This window comes from Cyprinodon variegatus, unplaced genomic scaffold, assembly GCF_000732505.1.
Source record: "Cyprinodon variegatus isolate N-32 unplaced genomic scaffold, C_variegatus-1.0 Scaffold384, whole genome shotgun sequence".
Classification (NCBI taxonomy): Eukaryota; Metazoa; Chordata; class Actinopteri; order Cyprinodontiformes; family Cyprinodontidae; genus Cyprinodon; species Cyprinodon variegatus.
Window position 1 is genome coordinate 425,623 of NW_015150837.1, and position 20,682 is coordinate 446,304.

General features: G+C 35.9%; 1 protein-coding gene across 1 annotated transcript in view; it reads left to right on the forward strand.

Moving 5' to 3' along the window:
- LOC107092539 (chromosome unknown open reading frame, human C16orf52) overlaps window positions 1-20,682 on the forward strand; it is a 31,483-nt gene that overhangs the window by 1,836 nt on the left and 8,965 nt on the right. The window contains exon 2 of the mRNA XM_015387070.1: window positions 15,474-15,686. Within this exon, the coding sequence (XP_015242556.1) occupies window positions 15,474-15,686 (213 nt within the window). The remainder of the gene's footprint in view (window positions 1-15,473; window positions 15,687-20,682) is intronic.

Genomic DNA, 20,682 nt, shown 5'->3' on the forward strand with positions numbered 1-20,682 from the left:
TATATATATATATATATATATATATATATATATATATAATATATATATATATATATAATATATAAGGGGTGGAACGGTTGACAAAATCCACGGTTCGGTTCACGGTTTCCTGGTCACTGTTTTCGGTTCGGTATATGTAGATTGTTACACTGGAAAAAAAAAATCGAAATTTAGATAAGTTTTTTTTTTTTCTTAAAATAAGTGTATTTGTTCTTGGATTCAGTAGGTAAAAGAGAGATATTGCCAAGGAACAAGACAATTTACACTTGCAATAAGAAAACACAATTGCATTGTCTTATATCAGGTGCATTTTATCTAATTTTCTTATTTTAAGGGCAAAAATACTCATTCCATTTGCAAACTATCTAATTTACCTACTCAAAGTAAGCGTAAATACACTTAATTTAAGACATTTCTACTTATTTTTAGATCCTTTTTCCAGTGTACCCCGAAATCCCATAAAAAAAAAAATTAAATTAATGAAAAATACAAAAAAAAATAATAAATTGTAATTATTTTTAACGATCCGCGGAAACCCTGGATCATTTCCGCATGTTTTGCTGCTTTGAATTTAATCATCTCGCGCATGCCCTCTACGATTTCCAATGAACTCAGCGGAGGCTGTAGGCTTTGATTTGTGCAGGCGGTCTGGAGAGCTGACGGAGTATGTGGGATTTCGGGGTTAGCATGAGATGTTGGTCGTGTTGCTGTTAGCATAAACAAAACGTGTTGCACAATGCTTGCACACTGTTGCACTTTTATCCACAACTTTCTTTCCACCGTCATCGTAGGTCACTCTAAATGCAAAGTGGTCCAATACAGCAGACCTATAAAGTGCTGCTGGCGCGTCTTCCAACTCCTGTTCTCTCCCACTCGCCATACCCACACAATTCTCCACATCAACTGATTTTTTTTTCTGCTACACCCGGCTACATATGTTTTTTTTTTCCTATTGTTTCTAGAGCTGAGTCTTTTTCTTTAAATCAAAAGCAGAAAGATATTTAGACATTTACAATGATCTTATTTATTGCCTTTGTAGTTCTTAAGTGCTTCTTTTACAGAATATGTTTACCTTACTTACATTTACAAGGGATGTTGTGGCCTAGTGGTTAGAGTAGATTTTGTGTTAATCTGTTCAAATCCCACAGACTACCAATCTTGATCCCAGAGCAACACCTTTAGCTTCAAATTTCTCCCAGGGTGATGCAAGCTATCTGCTCTTTAAGGGATGGGTTAAATGTAGAAGACCCCTTTTGCTGTAATGTACATTTGCAATAGCCAATAATTTAACTATTTTTGTTTCCTATGCTAATCCCTATAGACCAGTACAAGCATTAGCAGCTGATAATACTTTTAACTTGGCAGGCAATAAAATAATAAAAATGACCTTTTTAAAGTCGATGCTCTTTTGAAGAAACTTCAGACGCATTAGTTGATCAACCCTTCCTAACCTCAGAATTTGGTCTTTTCCTACATCAACCTTCTGGATGATCTTTTAATGACTTTTAATTAAGTTTGATGAGTCAGTAGTTAATGATATGCTTTAATGTATTGGTGGATATAGAGTGGTACTCTCTTAATTACTTTGTTGTACTATAGATTTCTGCACCTAGCAGAGGATTACATTCATTTTCATCTCTTGTACATGATATTGTCCTTAAAAAAGTGACAATACTCTCTCTATATATACTTATATATATATATATATAAATAATTTTTATTTACTTACTATAATATACTTTCTTAGTGTCTGTCCCTTAAAGTACTTTTTGCGACAAGCGTTATATTTACAGTGAACAAAGTAAAATCGAAAATGTATAAATAACAAGAATACATCCTAATATCATTGTAATAAAGGTGATGAACCTAAAATTGGATAAACTGCAAAGAAGAGTGAACTGCTATGAACAAGTCACAGTGTTTAGGCTTATTGTTGGAGATTTTGAACAAGTACAAGAACAATCAATATTTAAGACCATTTATCTTTTAGCAGCTTATAGATAAAAAGCTTTTTTCAGAGTTATCCATATTCCTCTGTATGGTACCAATGTTTTGACTTTTGAATCTGTGAACATGCAGGCAGCCAAATCAGATGTTGTTTTTTCGTTGCTGGAGATGATGGTAGATATGAGTAGGTGGCCGATGTGCTGCTTTATTTGTGTCATTCCTGAAAACCCGTCTAGACTATTGATGGACAGCTGCTATTCTTTGTTCTCTCTGCAGAATGACAGCTTAGTATCTGGGTCAGGGAGGGTACACCATCCACCAGACCTCAGCTTTGTGTCATAAGTAATCTGTGCAGAAGCAATAATAAGGTGTAATGAAATAGGCTTGTTGTCACAGCGCACCTTGTTTGATTTTTGTTGTGTAACCAGCTTCTTATTGTCCCGCTCTCCAAAATGCCCAATGCTGAATTGACTTGTACAGAAAATTGAACCTTTGCTATTTTTAAACCACAGTGTTGGGGTTGGTGTGGGAGTTCTTATTGGAGTGGAAGTTTTCCAGCTAACCACTTCCAACTTGCTGTCACTCCTCTCACTTCCCCTCACAGAGGCTGTCTTTCTCTGTGATTTGTCCTGTCGTCAATTGTTTTATCGCATGTGTGGGAGAGAAAGCACTGAGATTTATCTTCTTCACATCTCATTTTCTTCCTTGATGGCTTAAATAATGCGTATCAAATGTGCAACTTTTATGCAATGGGAATCATTTGTTCTCCGTTGTTTTGAGAGTGGTTTGATTGATTGTTATCCTCTATCTGTCTTAAAAGCCTTCCCTAATGATATTTACATATATGCATTGAAAGCTGAATGTTAGAATTTGTACAAAAACTGGATTTATTTGGAAATATATGTCTAATGTAAGAGAAGTCTAAACTGCTCCTCATGCTCATCTTCCAAGAAGCATCCTTTCACTGTATAATGGTCTTATCAGTAGCTTCCAGGCTCTCTGAAAGCCCTTTTCCTCAGACTATTGCTATCTTTTGCTCAATTGTATTCTTTAGTCAAACTCTAACCTTGTCTAAAAATCTAAAGTAATGCTTACAATTAGGAAACTTCTAAGTTTGATATCAAATGTAGGAGATGCTTGGATAAGATTTAAAAACCCAGAGGTGGAAAGTTAATGTGCACTTCAGACAGGCTACAGACTTTTAAAACATCCGAATGTGCATTATTGTACAATGTTTATATGCGTCCATACCGACACATTCCATAGATAAGAATATTTTTAAAAAGTTCATTTATTTCAGAAATTATTGTTTTGTTGTTTAAGTTTTAATGTATTTTTAATCAAATCACATAATTTTCCTCATAAAGGTTATGAAAGCTTAACATTTAACATTGGAATGAAATTCAGACCAATTAAATTAAGCTTGATACAGGAATATGGTTGAAATGAAATTATTTAATCCCAGCTTAAAGGTTATTTTTAAAAGGTACCTTATCCTATTAATCAACATTTTCATAATACATATGCTAAATGATTATATAACTGTTCAATTAGAGATGTTGTTTAAGATGTTAATGGCTTTAAAAAAAGCGTTTACAAATGATAACTTAGAATGCATGAAAATAACACTGGTAAAATGTTTACCCATATAGACATGTCAGACATCGTTGGAAAGCTTAGATTCTCTACAATTCAACCACCTAGTTCATTTTATGGACATAGCGAGCACAAAAGCACAATTATAGCAGCATGTCGAAATGTAGTATGACAAAGCAGCCACAACAAGCAAGGATGTCTTTATTACTGCTGTTGAAAAAAAGACCTATTATTTTCGAGAATAAAAAAAACAACAACTTTGAGTCATATTTGTATTGATGTAGCTTGGGCTTGATGCAGCTTGGATGTTTTACTCACCCACTTTTCATGTATATATTCAGAAACTAGAAGGTGTTTGCTTTCAAATAATGTATTGCACATGTAGTTTACAGTTCCTCAGTTATTTGCTTTTCCATTTGGGTATGCAAAATAGGCGAATTTCCCAGAAATGAGGTAGATATTAAGAGGTTAAGGAGGAAATAGCTATTGTAGAGGTCTGTCTTCCACCGGATCTCAGGAGCCTCTGACTGACACTCTTCTGAATACAATGCTCACTGTTGTCCATATTATTCTTCACTTTATGAAGAATTCTTCTCCTTGAAATCATCTCAAGAGGTTCTAGAGGAGTTCCTAGAACAGAGCGGGTCTTTTTTATCAGCTTGTTGAGCTTCTGTAAGTTATTTGCTCTGATACTGTTACTCCATCAGATGATGATGAGAGAGATCACACTATTCACAACAGACATAAAAGATGTACAACATCTTGCTGCAAACAGCATTAATGATTTAATGTTATTTTTAAATACATTTTGCTGTCAGTGTGTTTATTGTGGGTAAATGGTCTGAAAAGCTGCAACACTAACGGTTTGATTTAATGAACCTTTCTACCATTAATGATAATTAAATATTAATTAGCAGATCTGTAATCGCATATGTATGTGAGAGACAAAAGACGGAGGAGTCTCGCTGAGCGGGAAGTGGTTTTCTGTTTTAATGAAACTAATTTTGAAACAGATCTTGGTTAAAAGATGATTTTATTTTTCATTACAGATTAGCACTTAAGCATCACTAACTGTAACTTCCTTGTTCTCTGGATTTAATCAGTGTTTTGTGTTCTGGTAAGTCTGATGTGGCCACCAAAGCTCCTTGTTGTAGTTTCCATTTATTTCAATAATGTTTGCAGGGAATGCATAACCAGCATCTGTATTTTAATTTCTCCTTCTCAGACCTAAAAATATCTCAGAAGAACCACAGAAGCATGTTGCTCATTCTGCTGCTGCAGGCTATCTGCAGGCTTCTGGAGCAGGCTCTGCTCATATGCTTGCACAGTAGACATCTTGCCAAATATGAAAGTATGTCTGTTTATATTTATAAAAACCTCTTATTACATAATAGTTTGGGATTACTATGCAACTATTGTTCATCATTGTTTGGTCTGTTAGCTTCAATTGTCAAAAATAAGACAAAGGCCCTTGGATTTGTGGCCTCAGTTTTGATCCCTGATCTAACATGGATGATGGCATCAAATCTCATGGTGACAGTGGATCGGATCATGCTTGTATCCTAGATACAGCTTTTTTTTTTTCTTTTTCTTTTTTTAGAAAAAGTATTAATATATAAGCACTTTCAATGTAACTTTTGTTACCTGATGTATATTTTTGCAATTTTTTTGCACATTGCTCAAAGTTCCCCCCTCATCCCCTGCAGCAAAGCTGCTCAGTATTTAGCAGGGAAGACCCCTCAGAGTTCCAAACATGCTAGGAAGACACTAGCTCATCTCTCCAGCTAGGCTACCTGGTGGCCCTAGCTGGTCAAGATGGACCCAACATGTAAAACAGTTCAATTAAATTTTATACCAATTTAAAACATTTGTCATGTCAAGGCATTTAATAAAGACAATTTAATGAAATCATACAAGACAGATTGGTTAAATGTTTTCTAAGGACACTCAGTTGACTGTATTGAGTCATTGACTTTGCAGTATTGCACCACCCATTTTGAACAAGCAAGATGTCATGCAAATGCTCCTTTTAACATATAGAGTAAAATATCCTCTGTAGAGGATATTTAGATGGAAGGGATAATTTTCATTCATTTTAATTTGTCAGGAATGTAGGTGGCATGGATTGTACCTAGGAGGATAAATTCTCCCTTTATACGTTTACCATCAGGACTATTTTCCTTTTATTAAATGCATGGAAATAAGACAGTTTAGAGTTTAGATATTTCTGACTAAATCTTTTGATCATTTCCCAGAATTTTTCTATCTTACATCTTAGACTATTTTAATGATCGGTTTAAAGAAATGGTTCATGCTATTCAGCTGACCTCAGGCTTTTAGCTTCTGTCTTATTTACTTTGTCGCTGCATCTGTCTGTCGTAAGACCTTAGTGCGAGAAGCTTTTATTTGACTGACTTTGTTCCCACAGTATTCAGAAAGAAAAGCTTTTAAATCTTAGAAGCACAGGTTAACCAATGGTAAAGCTCTATAGAGAAGCACAGATAGTCTCTGAATCATATACCCATTGTGCTAGCCATTATGATCACTTAAAAACTCTGGTACAGGAGGTATTGCTGCAGCACCTTTTGCAGTAAAGACAGAATTCAGATGCACAATATAATCTCAACTAAAGCCTTACATTTCTGGCATTACCAGCTAAAGCCGATCTCCTGCAAAGCTTCTAGGCACATCTATTGTTAAACCAGTGTCAGACATAAACTGCGATTTTCTGCGGCTCGATGTCTGCGACTGCCTGGTGTACATTTATATCCTCATGTTTGATTTAATGGTTCAGAACATAAATCACTGCAGCTATCACATATGCTACATCTAGACTGTAATTCAAGACCATTTTTAAAATTAAATCTCACTGTGATGCTTTTACAGCATTAGTATTGTTTTTATTCGTATTAGTATGGATTGAAGGAAATCTTAGAATGTAGAGAATATTTACAGGTTACTGTTACTCATCAGCTCCATGTTCCTCTTGTTTCAGCTCCATTTATCAATCAGGTACTAAATTGACACAGTCATGTCAGCCACGTGCTATAGAGCTGTGATACTAGCCTGCTTAGAGACCGGCTGTCAAATAAATACAAAAAGAACTTTTGAAACGATTAAATGTTTTTCTCATAGCTCCTTGTTAAAATAAATGTTCCTTTTATCCCATAAAATATTATCTTTTGAAAATAGTTTTTCCGTATATACTCTGGTTATATCTTATTCTTATTCAAAAGCAAAAACAATAAATCCATAAGAAGGTAAAATAAATAAATACTCCGAAGACTTGCTGCTAAAGTCATTCTGACTTTGATAAGACCTAAAATAGATGAAACGGGACACTACTAAATTGTCTTGTTTTAAGCATCCTTTTTCAAAGCACAAGGGCACACCGTGTCATTATTACAGAGCAGCTGAACCAGGTCAGCCATTATCATCCAACTACAGGCCTGCAGTTCTCACCTGGAGTTTACCCGAAATTGAGAGATTGACAGAAAAAGAGAGAAACCCACTGTGCAGTCGTTGACATGAAAATGTTTATTAGCCTCAGGCGAAGAAACAATCATTTTGAAATGTTAAAATAAGCCTGCAGGTGATGCACTTGGTCTGTGGAAAAAGAAAATCTTCTGTTGCATCCTTACTGCTACTTATTCTTTTGTTTCTCGTGACCTTGAATTTTTTTGACTGCAGGAATATTTTAATGATTAAACTAACATGTATTACATTGGTAGAAATATTAGGAATCAGACTTTTTATTAATAAAGGTTATTAGTTACCCCTGAGTAAAATTCTTTGAGGGTTTGTGTTGTGCACATTAATATTCTATAGAAGGTAATTAGCTCATGACTAATTAAGCTCTCCATAGAGACATACATTATTAATGCTATATGTGAAAAATGCTGATAGATTTCTGCTGTTGTTGAACAGCCTGTTTTCCTCTCATATTTCACGGAAGCTCAGTGGTTAGCAAGATGTGCTATTTCTGGGTAACGCTCAATCATTACAGCCAAACGTGCACGGGTTCATGCTATGCCATGACCTTTAGTATTGGCTCTACATGCTTATTATTTTCCTTAAGTTATTATGATTTATATGTTATGATATATGCCTACCTCTGCAATGCATAATCTATGTTAGAAGAGTTTTCTAAAAAAGAAATATAGGTTTGGCTTGCAGTTTCCTTTATGATGATGATCTGCCTCTTTGAAAACAGTTTTTTTTTAGGGTCATAATTTTAAGTTTTCCAGTATATAGTTGTATTTTTTGTGCTTTTGATTGAGTGTCTTTATTAATAGATATTCAGTTGTATTTGGATTTTATCCCTTTACCGAGGCAGCTCCATACTACTTCTCAGTTTTTATTAATCCAGCCTATATGCTAATGCTAACTCACACCAGGGATGTCGGACCACAGTGTGTAAACTCTGGGTCCTGCAACCTTTAAAATATGCTCCAACTAACAATACACCTTAATCATCTCATCATGGACTCAAATCTACAATCCTGCCGATGATTTGAGGCAGAGATGAAATCTAAAAGTTGGCGGACATCAGTCTTCAAAGACATGCAAACTAGAGCGTCTTTCCTTCATACATGGCATACCCGCACATGGTTAGCATACAGTTCTTCCACAGATTGATTGCTGCTTGGATTTGCACGGATTTGATATTTTTTTTCTTCATTTCAAAAAAAGTGCTAAAGTGTCCATGCTCATCAATCTCATTGTTCATGTTGTGAATATCCAGTGTCTGTTATTTGTAGGTTGTTAAGTTTGTATAATTATTATCAAGGTTTCTGATATTTAAGCTGATAGGTAATGGCATATTTAGATTTATGCACTACAAAAACGATCTAGAAATAAGTAAAAATTTCTCAAATTAAGTGTATTTCCCCTTAATTTGAGTAGATAAATAAGATGATTTGACAATGGAATGAGTATTTTTACTCTTAAAATAAGATAATTAGATAATATGCACTTTAAATAAGACAATGCAAATGTTTTTTTCCTATTCTAAATGTAAATTGTCTTGTTCCATTGGCAAAGTTTCTTACTGTACCTCCTCAATTCAAGAACTAAGGCATGTGTTTTAAGAAAAAATGACTTTGTTAGATTTCAGTTTTTTGCATTGTAGCTAGAAATTAGGTTATGGATGAATATGAGCATAGGTGCTGATATCCGATATATATATTGCTCTAAAGTCTGATGAGCAAAATCTACCAATGTTTTATATTTCCTTAACCTTTGAAAAGCATGAAAGACACAATCCCGTACTGCAAGACAATCCAGTCTCTTTTAATGGTGAAGGCACGAATCATACCTGTTTTTTACATTTATTTTGTATCTAGATTTTGTCTCTAGATCTTCATTCCAGTACCTTGAATACAAAAGTAGATGCTGTTAAAAGGCTCCATCTCCTGAAAAATCAGTCGTCTTGCCTACCTTACCTACGTGTCGCCCACCACAGTTCAGAGGCCATTTTGACTCATCCCTCCTGAGCCGGCAAACAGCAGCACCCCTGGTGCTCCTCTAATGACTGCATCATCATGTTTCAGTTGAGCGGACCTGGCGCTTATTTCCTCTCATTTGGGCCAAGACATGGTGAGAGGAGTGTTTTGATCATAGTGAAGGCAGAGCTGACGGCTGGGTAGCAGGGCATGATGGAGGCGTGAAAAAGAGCAAGGTCTCAAAAATCATAAATTTGACCATTATTTTCTATAAATAAAAGTGAGCACAGCTGTTCCAGGAAAACTTATAGGCTATATATATTGTGTACATTTTCTTTCAAGCCAAAGGCCATAATCATGCTGCACTTCTGAATATTTGTTCGACCTTTTATTGGTAAATTTTCACTCGTGAATTAAAAAACAAACAAACAACTTTTTAGTATTGATCTTTTTTCCATCTCATTAAGGTGAAATTTAAATGGCTGATACATTGCACACATTAGCATGTTATTTACCAACATTTCAGTTGGAGCATTGCACCCATTTTCATTGCTGAGTGAAATGAAGGCTAGCAGGGTGTTTTTTCACCTCCTGCAGCCTGTTTAATTCGCTGCTATTAAATCTACAGTGTGGAGGCAGCTCAACATCCTTTCACTTATATGAAATGAAGCTCATTGTTGTCTTTTTTCCAGCATCTGTCATTAGTTTTATATAAGTAAATTAAACTTTTGTTGCATGTGATTTCGGACTACAGGAAAAGTCTTTATGAGCGGGATTGCTACTCATCGCTCTGTTGTGCTTCTTTTCCATTTGGAGACTTTGCAATGTATTGGAACATTTTTCTGATGCTTTTTTTAGGATTATATTCCACCATTTTGCTTAATTTGCAGGTGCCTTTATCTGGAAATTTATGTAATATAGAATAAAGGATAATGGTATCCTAGAGCCTAATAATTTATCCTATTTTTGATTGAGTTGGATTAAAGATTTCATCTTTTCCTTTTCCTTATATCTTCCTTTGTTCTTCTTCTTCAGCTTAATTAAGATGCGGGCCATTTCCCTTAAATTTTAACCTTTGGAAAATTTCACACCCACTTAGCATTTCACATCCTGCTAAGGGTACAAAAAGAGGCTTGTTGAGTGTTGATCAGACATCCAGCTGTACTTGTCCTGGGAGCCTTTTATATCTCCTGTTACTGTTTAGTGTTTAATTTAATGTTTGCTAGGACAAAATGTGACTCTCTGACTCCAGTAAGAGTTTGCAAATGACATTATTTTAGTTTGATTAAGGATAAGTAACTGTCATATTGCAACTTCCCCAAACAGAACAGAACCACAATCAAGGGAAATATGAGTAATATGAAATCTATTTAGAAAATATTACACATTCCTAAGATTTTATTTTTTTTCTTTCTGTCATTTATTCAAACAAGAGCATTTTTTTTTTTTAAGCTGGCTAGTGGATTGTATATGTATTTTTTCTACAAGTTGACTTTCTGTTTCAGGGCGATTTTATCTGTGCATTTTTCCATTAAAATTAACAATTTATACCCATATTAATTTGTTAAAACATTCATAAGCCTTGTTAATGTGCAGCCATTGTTTATCGTTCAGAAAAGACATTTATTAACACTACAAGAAATGAAAATGCAATGAAAAAGCAGTGCAACACTAGGCTAGAAAGATGCCAGAATAAACACGTGTGTGTTCACTACTGACTGTGCCTTCTATCATAGTGAACGAACAGGGTGTTACAGAAAATGGTTGTTTAATGTTTTCTTTTTGTGAGTTTACACCTGTTATTACAGTGTGAGCACAGGGGCCCCTCTCACTTGTCACTTCAGAAAACACCTTACTGGATCTTCTATCAGGGATGTTGCAGCACAGAGGTGTGAAAGTTGCTGCCTTAGAGGTTTTTGATGTCTCACACTATTTAGCCCTTTCTTTAAAGATTGGTATAGAACGGAAGATGTTAAAAGCATCTTAGACTGTTGTTATGAGAATATGTTTTGCTTATTTTGACCTTTTTGTTTGTAGGGTCAGTCAGGCATGAAAAAGAGAAAAGAAAACTGCAAAATGCGTCATTGTTGGTGCGTCATGGCTGCACATATTGTATCTACTTTTTATAGAATTCTTATAGTATTAGTGTTTATCACTGATTTTCAGACAGAACCAGTTTGTGTTGTTTGGTGCTGGCTGAATTGCTCACCTGCGTCCGTTTAGCATAGCGTGCCTGCCTGTTGTATGGCAGGAATTCCACACAGTGCCAGTAAAACAGCAGGAGGTCAGGGGATCCAGAGAAAACAGTCATAAAACTCCCTCTATTACCTGCAGCAATCAAACATTTGTCTATCAGTCCCTGCTGCTTTCTGCCTCCTTCACCTCCAGTCTTATTTAGTAACAAAGGGGCTTATGTGTCAGTTTAGTCCAGTTCTTTTATTTCTTTTTTTATTTTAGTTATTTCATAAGGGAAATCTGCAGAGGCATAGCAGAGGGCAGGGGAGAAAACATCACTTTAGTTGCCTTTTTGTACTAAAATAAGAAGTATATCAATGTCAGATATTGGTTTATTTCTGTAGATGAAAAAGCTTGCTGTTCTTGCAGTTCTGTAGAGCCACATATACATCTACGGCTTTTTCTTTTAAACCACAGACATTGTTTTCCTGAGCTGGCTGAACCAGGGAAGCTGGTTGCTATATTATAGAGGCATGTTTTCACTGGGCGTTATAAAGGGGACAGGATTTCCTCTGTAAGGTCCGTACAGCCCTCATCACACACAGGGCTGAGGAGAGCACATGGGATCTAAAAAAAAATATTTTTTGGTCTCGATTCAGTTGAATTTTGCCCCATATATATCAAAGAGAAAGTTCTAAACTAGTAATTAAAGTGAAGATATTTGCAAGCCTCACTAACAAGCTGAACTCGAAACTCCAGATTTGTCCTATTCTAACCTCTTCCCACCTACTGGGCTGCTCAACTTTTATGATGCTGCCTACAGAGGCCTGCTGCTTAGTTTTGTCCTTGAACAACAAATGTCGTGTTCAGCAAAAAAAGTCCTATGAAGCTGTCCAGATAAGCAGACGTGGTACCAATGTGAAAATTAAGTTAGCACAAATATTGTCGTATTGTCTTATAACTGATCATTTGTAGCAGATTTGGTTAGCTTTTTATTTTGCCCTTTTACCAAGGTGTACCCTGCTACCTTACAAAAAAAAACATTTCTTTCAGAACAATTAAAGTTTTCTATTTCACGTGACATTCATTTAACACATTTCATAGGGTGCCATCTTTTCTGAGCAAAAGTATCTTTAAACATATTTAAATAAATAAAGATTAGTCTTTTTTTAAGATACTTTTCTTTAACAAATAAGACAAAATGTGGAAAAAAAAAAGACTCAACTTTATCTGATTATTTTTTTCTAATCAGATACAAGTGCTGCAGTTTGTTTTTATAGACAAAAATTAATACGATCCTTAGTTTTTGTAGCATTAAATAAGCCATTTGGTCCCCAAACATAAAGAAACATTGATAGTTTATTATCCTGAAGTTGACTTGTCTTGTCTATTTACTCCATCGCTGCTAACTTATTGACAGTCTAACTCTCTACATAACACTTTCTTAATGCCTATTCATGGTGCTCCATTTGTAATTATGTCTTCCAGCTTCATATAGCCGGGAGGTCATGACTCGCCTGTGCAATTTTTAGAAAATCATGCCCTTGGTTTTTTATAATGATCTGAGTGTTTTATACCCTTTTCAATGGTTATTCCAAAAAAAGTAAAAAAAAAAAATCCACTTGGAATGACAATGACTTGGATGACTGAGAATCTTCAGCAGCACTTTACAATGGTGTTAACAGTGTAAGGGTCTTTGTTGTGTGGTGTATAAGAGTGTTTCTTGGTGCTGGTTCCTGTCTGTCTTTGTCTTGTTCTCTCAAAGTTTCTCAGTCTCAAGCGTTGTATATACTCTTTAGGTCACAAAGTCTGCGCTGTGCCTTTAATGTAGTATTGATTTTTGGCAGAGCTGGTTTTGGTCATTACATTTTGCACATTTCAAAGCAAAATGCTCAGCTCTTGAGAACTTTTCTACGCAAACTCAAAGGTGGAAAAATTATGGAAAATTGGGCTTTCTGCCTAACATATAAAGAAAACAAAGATCTAACCAACAACCAACCAACCAACCAACCAACCAACCAACCAACCAACCAACCAACCACTCACTCATCCATCCACCCAACCTACAGTCAAGATTCAGATTTATTTGACTTCAGCGATCATATTGGACTAAAATGAGCTGACAGCTGCTGAAATCCGACCCTGGGAAAGTATGGATCGTTTTGACTTGACGGCCTGTGTAGACACTCTGTTAGCAGGCAGAATAATGAAGCATCATTTACTTTGTGTGCTCTATCAAAAGCCAGGTGTTTAGTAATGGGTTGTCTTTCTTTACTTTTAAGGTTAATCTTCCAAAGATATATGGCGTTAATTTTAAGGAACTATTAGGCCAAGAATGGTATTGAAGAAAATTAACTTTCTAAAATGAGTGTTCAGAATCTGGGACAGACTGATTAGGAATGATCTGGTTGTTAGTGAAGCATTGAGTTACATTATAGCTTATGTGCCCTAAAAACTTCAAGCTCCAATGCATAGTGGTGAAACATATACGTTTTTGTTCATTATTTTTCAACCAGTACTACATGCCCTTTGCTGTATCCTAGAAAGTCCAGCTTTTGTTTAACAAGACCTGTGGTCAGCAGGGAGGTAAACACTGAGCAAAGTGAAGCTGTTCTGCTTACTCAGGTAGAAAATTCCCTTGAGGTTGTGCTTTTAATTGAATAAGATGCCTCAATAGAAGCAAGGGTTTGCTTTTAGCACCAGCTCGTCTCATGACTCAGTTCGGATGCATGCATCCATTTAACTGCTTGTCTTGATTAATGATAGATAAGTACAGTGGAGCATTTCGATGTGTGCTTGCAGTTTCCATATACTTTATCCAAGCTCTGGGAAGATAAAGCCAGACAGTAGATGGTTCGATCCGGTAGTTTTAGCTGAGTTTGGACAGCTTGCACATTCATATTCACTGAGCCTTTTAGAGCTGCTGCAGTTCTGCCCGGTATCACTGGAAATGTCACCGCTGTGTGGGATGCATTCAGTAACTGGCAGGATTGATTTCATCTTCGCCTTTTCTGCAAGTGTGGAAAATGTTGCTCTCGGTAACAATGATTGAAAGATGATGATGGGAAACATCGTCTTTTTTTTTGCCCATTCTGGCTTCACCTTATTTGTGCTGGCTCCATTTTCTTTGGTATGAAACAGTCCTTTCTGACTGTACACAAAGTATTTTAGTTTTTTTAGCCTGCAGGGATTGAGATTCTGATACACGCCTTGCAAAAGTATTTATATACCTTGAAGCAGTTCCAGCATTTTTCCACTGTGTAACTTCAGATTTAAATGTATTATGTAGTCTACGATGGAGCTGAATGAAACAGAGACGAGGCTTTCTGTATATTTATGTAAATAAAAACATGGAAGTGTGGCATGAAGCTGGGTTCAACCTTTTTATTCAGCGCTTCATACCACCACATTTTTCTGCAGCTTCAGCTGTAAGTCATCTAGGGCCTTTTTTTTGGTCAGCCTTGCATATCTAGAGACGGAATGTCATCAGGTCAAAAAGGTCTATTTGGTCTCTTTCCATGTGAACTGTGTTCCCTAAAAGACTTGTGAAATTGAATTTTTGCCACTTTTCCAAATTGACTTTTGAAGTACCGGATTAGCAGTTTTCCTTTCAGCAGATTATTTCCCTCTGAAATGTGGATCCTTGCAGCTCCTCCAAAGTAATCATTGGCCTCTTGGCGGCTTCCCTCCTTGCTTGGCCGGTTGATTTAGGTGGGCGGACATTTCTTTGTACGTTATCAGTTGTACAATACTCTTATCTGAAATTTTCATCATTTAGGGTATTAATATTTTTATAACCTAACCTTGATTTTAACCTTACCAAAACCCGTCTTATGAGTTGCCTTTTATGATGTGATCTAAAAACCCCTAGAGGCCGAAACAGAACAGCTATATTTATTTATTATACTAACGGGTGAGCTCTTGGTATAATTTAGGATTGTTCGAGTACAAGGGGGTTCAAGAGATTTTTTCTCTATTTAATTCATTTTTTCTTTTTCATTATTTTGTGTGAATTGATGTCACAATAAATACATTAAAGTATGTACTTGTAACATGATAAAATATGAAAATAATGCTTTTAAACAACACATCCTTAACAGCTGTAAATTAGATTAAATATAAAAAAAAGAAAAGGACCTTGGTTTTTTTTTATCTTTTAGAAAAATAAAATAAAAATGACACCCACTGGGACAGATCAGCTTTAACTCTTATTTCTTTCCTTTTTATTTTCTTTTTTTAATTCATTCTTTTATTCATACTTTGAATAAGGGAATTAAAGCAAACTTCTTTATGTTTTATCCCTCATTCCAGGTGCCCTCACAGTCGGCCTTGTCCGGCAGTGTCAAACCATACACGGACGAGAGCGGACCTGTATCCCGCCGCGGCTGCCCCCTGAGTGGGTCACTACGCTCTTTTTCATCATCATGGGCATCATATCCCTCACAGTCACCTGTGGACTGCTTGTAGCGTCCCATTGGCGTCGAGAAGCCACCAAATATGCCCGCTGGATCGCCTTTACTGGCAGTGAGTCAACAAAACCGTAAAATACACCTTGAATTAAATTGTTTTTAACACTTTAAACTAACCAATGTTTAATTATGTATATAAAGCCTTGATTTTGTTAGCAGATTGATGTCGGAATGCAGCTTGTTTGGTGACTAAATACGTATACTATATACCGGTAACCACAGTTCTTCAGCCATAAAGCTTTCTTCTTTGTTTTTTTTTTTTTGTTTTTTTCTGTATCTGTATCTGTATAGATGCTCTTGGAGTGCTCAACAATAACTCATCCATCACATGCATTGTTCCAGGGCTGATTTTACAAAGCTGTGTGGGTTGGTGGAATTTGATTGGTCAGTCAGTTGAGGGAAGCTTCAAGCACTCTCACACAGATGGAGCAGTGGTATGTGAAGCCACAATGGCTCGATTATTGTCCAAAGGCTGGAAGCATGTTTTCTTTTAAATTGCTCAGACACAAAAAGAAAAAGAGGTTTGAGAAGTTGGAAAAAAATCAACACTTAGATAGTTATTCTTTCTTTGCCACCTCTATTGCAGATTTATGTCGTTTTGTTTTTTAAACACTCCCTAATTATGTGGTAAATTTACACTTTTAAATGTCCTCCATGCTCTGAAAATGCCCCCTGAGAAACTTAAAAGGCAGAAACAAGTGATGGACGATCTCATCTGATTCTGCTCAGATGCAGCAGAATAATATCTGACTGAGCGGCTGGAGCTACAACTAGAGAGAAACACTTACTCAAGGTTTAAATTTATCCAATAAACTCCATATCCAAATGACTTAATTACCTCTAACCCATAACCCAAATTTGGCTCTTGACATATTATATTATCGTTTTTTTTTTTTGCTACCATCTTTTAAACTAAGATTTCATTATTTATTTATTGACAGGCTTTACAGCATCCCCTAGGGGAGACTATGAAAATTCAATGACTACCACAGATGACAAAATCTGTTGAGGTATTGGAATAGAAGATAGGCCCTAGTGTTTTTTGTTCTTTTGATTTTTTTTCTTTTTAGATGTGTAAGTTTTTTTTTTCAAGAAAATGCATTTATAAAAAATCTTTTACGAACCAAGATAATATTGTGTAGGTCATATTGCTTTATGCAAAACAACACACAAGAATGAAAAAATAAAGCAACTAATGTACCTGAAATAAGGCAGGCATGCTTAATACCAATTTGTTGTCAGATGTGAGGCCAAACTATTTTATTTACGAGGAGAGCCAAAATTATTCCTGCTGTTAAAGATGAGTTAGGAAAATGATTGTTGCGGTAATGTTTTTTCAAACCAGATTCCTAGACTTTAGCAAAACTATAGAATAGATACATGCAGGCTATTGTGCCTATGTACTCATTGAGAAGAAAATGTCCCTCTTCCAGTTCTGCACTTTGTAAATCAAACCTAAAAAGCTCCAATTGGCTGAGGAAGTAGTCAGGCTATCAGTTCAGGTAGCCACCCTGCTTTACAGACATGCTGCCCTTAGCTAGGAAACGGTGTCATCATAACATGAATGACTGATGGAGCGCTGCTACTTTAGTATCCAAACAGACACATTTTTGTTTGGAAGCCAAAGAAAATTGCCTTCTTTCAGCCAGCTGACCGGCAGTGGTCTTCAAAAAGATTCCGGTCACTATGGCTGTTGAACTCCTAGACAGCCGGAGAATTTTCTGGTCATGGAGATGTTGTTTCTGGGATCTTCTTTAAGGGAATATACACTGTAAGTTGCTCAATTTATTGAGATAAATCTACTCTCCACCTTAAGGTAATCATTGTGTCAAACTGCAAACTTAAATATGAATTCAAGCTGAGAAAGGATACTCTCCCGATTGTTTGAAGGAAAGTTTCAGCAGTTCTGAAACAGCGAAAGTTAAAAACATTGATATAACATAGTGTTGTTAAATTGCCCTGCAATTTAAAATCACTGTAAGGTACATCATACAAATGCATTACTTTGCAGCATCCCTTTCATATTTTTTTTTGTTAAATATGCAACAAATTATAGTAACAGTTAACGCAAATTTTTAAAAAAAGAAAAAAAAAACATGGACATTCATGTACCTGATCCTAAGAGGGAACGCCTATTAAACAAATGCTTCCTCGTGCACATTCTGTGTAAAAGTAGCTGTTTGCATCGCTCATACAAGCTTACTTTCCAATAGAATATTTGCAACTTTTCCGCTATGTTAGACTCACCACCTGTAAGTGAAAATGGTGATGAGCACATAGGATGCCTTACATAAACATATCACCAGAATGATTGATAATTAGGAGGACCACTTATTTTGATGATCCAGCCTGAAAAAGAACATCCTCCACCATACCTTTAAATGAGTTTAATTAATTGCTTTATGTGAAGTTCTGCATATTTTCTTGGTTCTGAGCTTATTGAGCAAAAAAATCTGCCAATTGCATCTGAAAAACATCACATAAAAAGCAAAGTCAGATGTTTGGAGCTAAAATGATATTTACTTCATAACCAGATTACACAATCATTTGTTAGACAAGGGTGGTGTTTTGTAAATGCAGACCAAGTCATGTAAACCATCATGCTGATTAGGACCCCTCTGGGTGTTTTTGTGGGAAAAATATGAGTTGAACACAATAACTTTTGGAAACCTGCTTTATTGTTGCGAAAGGGTTTCTAAATCACATCAGACTCTTCTTTCATATTTTTCATTTATTTACCATCTGACAGATTTATAGTACACAGAGCTGTGCAGAGTGATGATTGCTGTTAAGAGACATCAGTGTCTTTAACTGCACATTAACAAGGAACGTAGCTGTTGTGGTTCCTATTAGAGGAACTGCTGCTGATTAGGTCTGCTTACTGACTTATATTATTTTAATATACTAGAGATAGCAGGGCTGTTTTAACTGTGTACTATGTCTCATGAACTAATCATTTTGTTTCTTTAAGTTTTACATAGACCAGATAAGCTTACTGAAAACTAAAAACAGCTGTAGATGATTTAGGACAAAACAACATAACCCTAAAGGCTTACCATCAGTTTCATTTTATTTAAAGTTCATAACTGACGGTCACCTACAGCTGTTGCCTACAGCTGTGTTAAGCAGGTTTTCTCTGATCATTTTTGGATGCATTTAAACTAACACAGCTATTTGTTTAAAGCTACAGTGTGTAATAATTACAGGGATATACTGTCAGAAATGTAATATATTATACATAACTATGTTATTTATCATCATCTACGAGCTCAGCCTCTTAACCTTAATATTTGCGTTGCCTTAGAATTCGTTATTTATAATTACATAGGAGCGGGTCTCGCAGCCATGGAGGCAGACATCTTTGCGCTACGGCAGCGCAGAGCCAACAAACTAGCGATTGCGAGATCGCCCATTACGCTCGAAAGTAACTACGGCAAGTTGAGAGAGATGAACTGAGACGGTACTGAACACTAGATGGCAGTATTAAAATTATCTATGTAAACAAACCTCATCACTTGAGAAGGTAGGTGATGCGGATGTCGTGGAAGACATTTTGTCCCGTAACGCTCGCCGTACTGTTGGGGGGGAGAAGCGGTGGGGGGGAGATGTTCATGTTGCTGCGGTCTGCAGTCTGGATGTTAGATGTCGCTGAAAATTACACACTGTAGCTTTAAGCGAAAAGGAAAATCATTTTTTATTTTAGCACATCCTGGGGGCTTTGTGTTCTCTACTGAAGAACTGTTGACTGGATATCTTCAGACTCCTGTAAACTAATTTGCTGCATAATTGTTTAGACATTTTTATGTTGTCCAAAAGCCTGCTTTTTATTGGTGGATTAGTCCTGGTTGATCAGTAGAGCTGCTTTCTCTGATCCTCAGAACCTGATCTCTGATAGCCATGAAGGAAACTAGAACCGACAGAATCACAAAGACATGACTCTTTGAACTGTAGTTTTAATAGGTTTTGGTTTGCAATTAACTCATTTGTGTGATTAGTCAATCAAAACTATGTATTCTCTTGGGGATTATTTGAAGTTTTTTTTTTTTTTTAAATGGTAAAAAAGCATCTGTTATATTTACATTCTTTCCAAAGTATTTTGAAAATTACCAGATTTATGACTTTTTTTATTTCTTTGTTGTTGTTTTTTTGTGAAGTAATTTGGTTTGCTATTGGTTTACTGCATTTAGTAATAGGTAGATATTGTTTTTTATCTCCAGATAATCTCTGATTTGGATTAGATTAACTTTACTGATAAAGAACAGAAATGGTTTTACTTTTAAAGGGGTAAAGAGTCTCCTGATGTGAAAACTTGCCTTGATTATGTGAAGTCCATAAAAACCTGAAGGATTCCGTCGCTTAGAGGAGCTGATAAGCTGTACTGTAGTTTAACCAGCAGCAAGTGTGCAAATTACCACATGTCATCAGCTCAGGCTTTTAAGATGTCCAGTAGATCACGAAAATGCACTTAAATTAACTCTGTGCAGAGGCTGAAGGATGCTAGGCTGTATTTTCATGACTTGGCTTGTTTCTTTCTCTCATCACCAACCAATTTCTGCCTCTTAAATAAATGTTATTTAGTTTCAGGCTTATAATGATGAAAATGAACAAATATCTGTCCGTCTGGTTGTTGCCATATTAGCAGATAGAACTCTCACTTTGTACACGTCAACAGCCTTTGACCCAGCACAATAGCTTTTTTATCCATATAAAGACAAATTGTTATCTGATTATTAGGTGGTTTAGGTGGACGGACAGTCCGATCAGAATGCATGTAAACGCTCATCAGGATCAGCTTATTACCCATGTCAACAGGGCAAAATAACGCTTTGAGTTGCTAGATGCTCTAACAAAATCTATCCTAATTTATCCTGCCACGGTTTACATGACACATTTTTAGTCTGATCATCCATTGTATTCATATTACTTATGCCCATTTAAATGGTACATTCTGATTATTTTTGTTTTTGAGTCTGAATACTTTCCAAACCATTCGAAAAATGTGCTGCATGTAAACATAGTTACTGACACCTTGACTTTCTTTGCCTTATAAT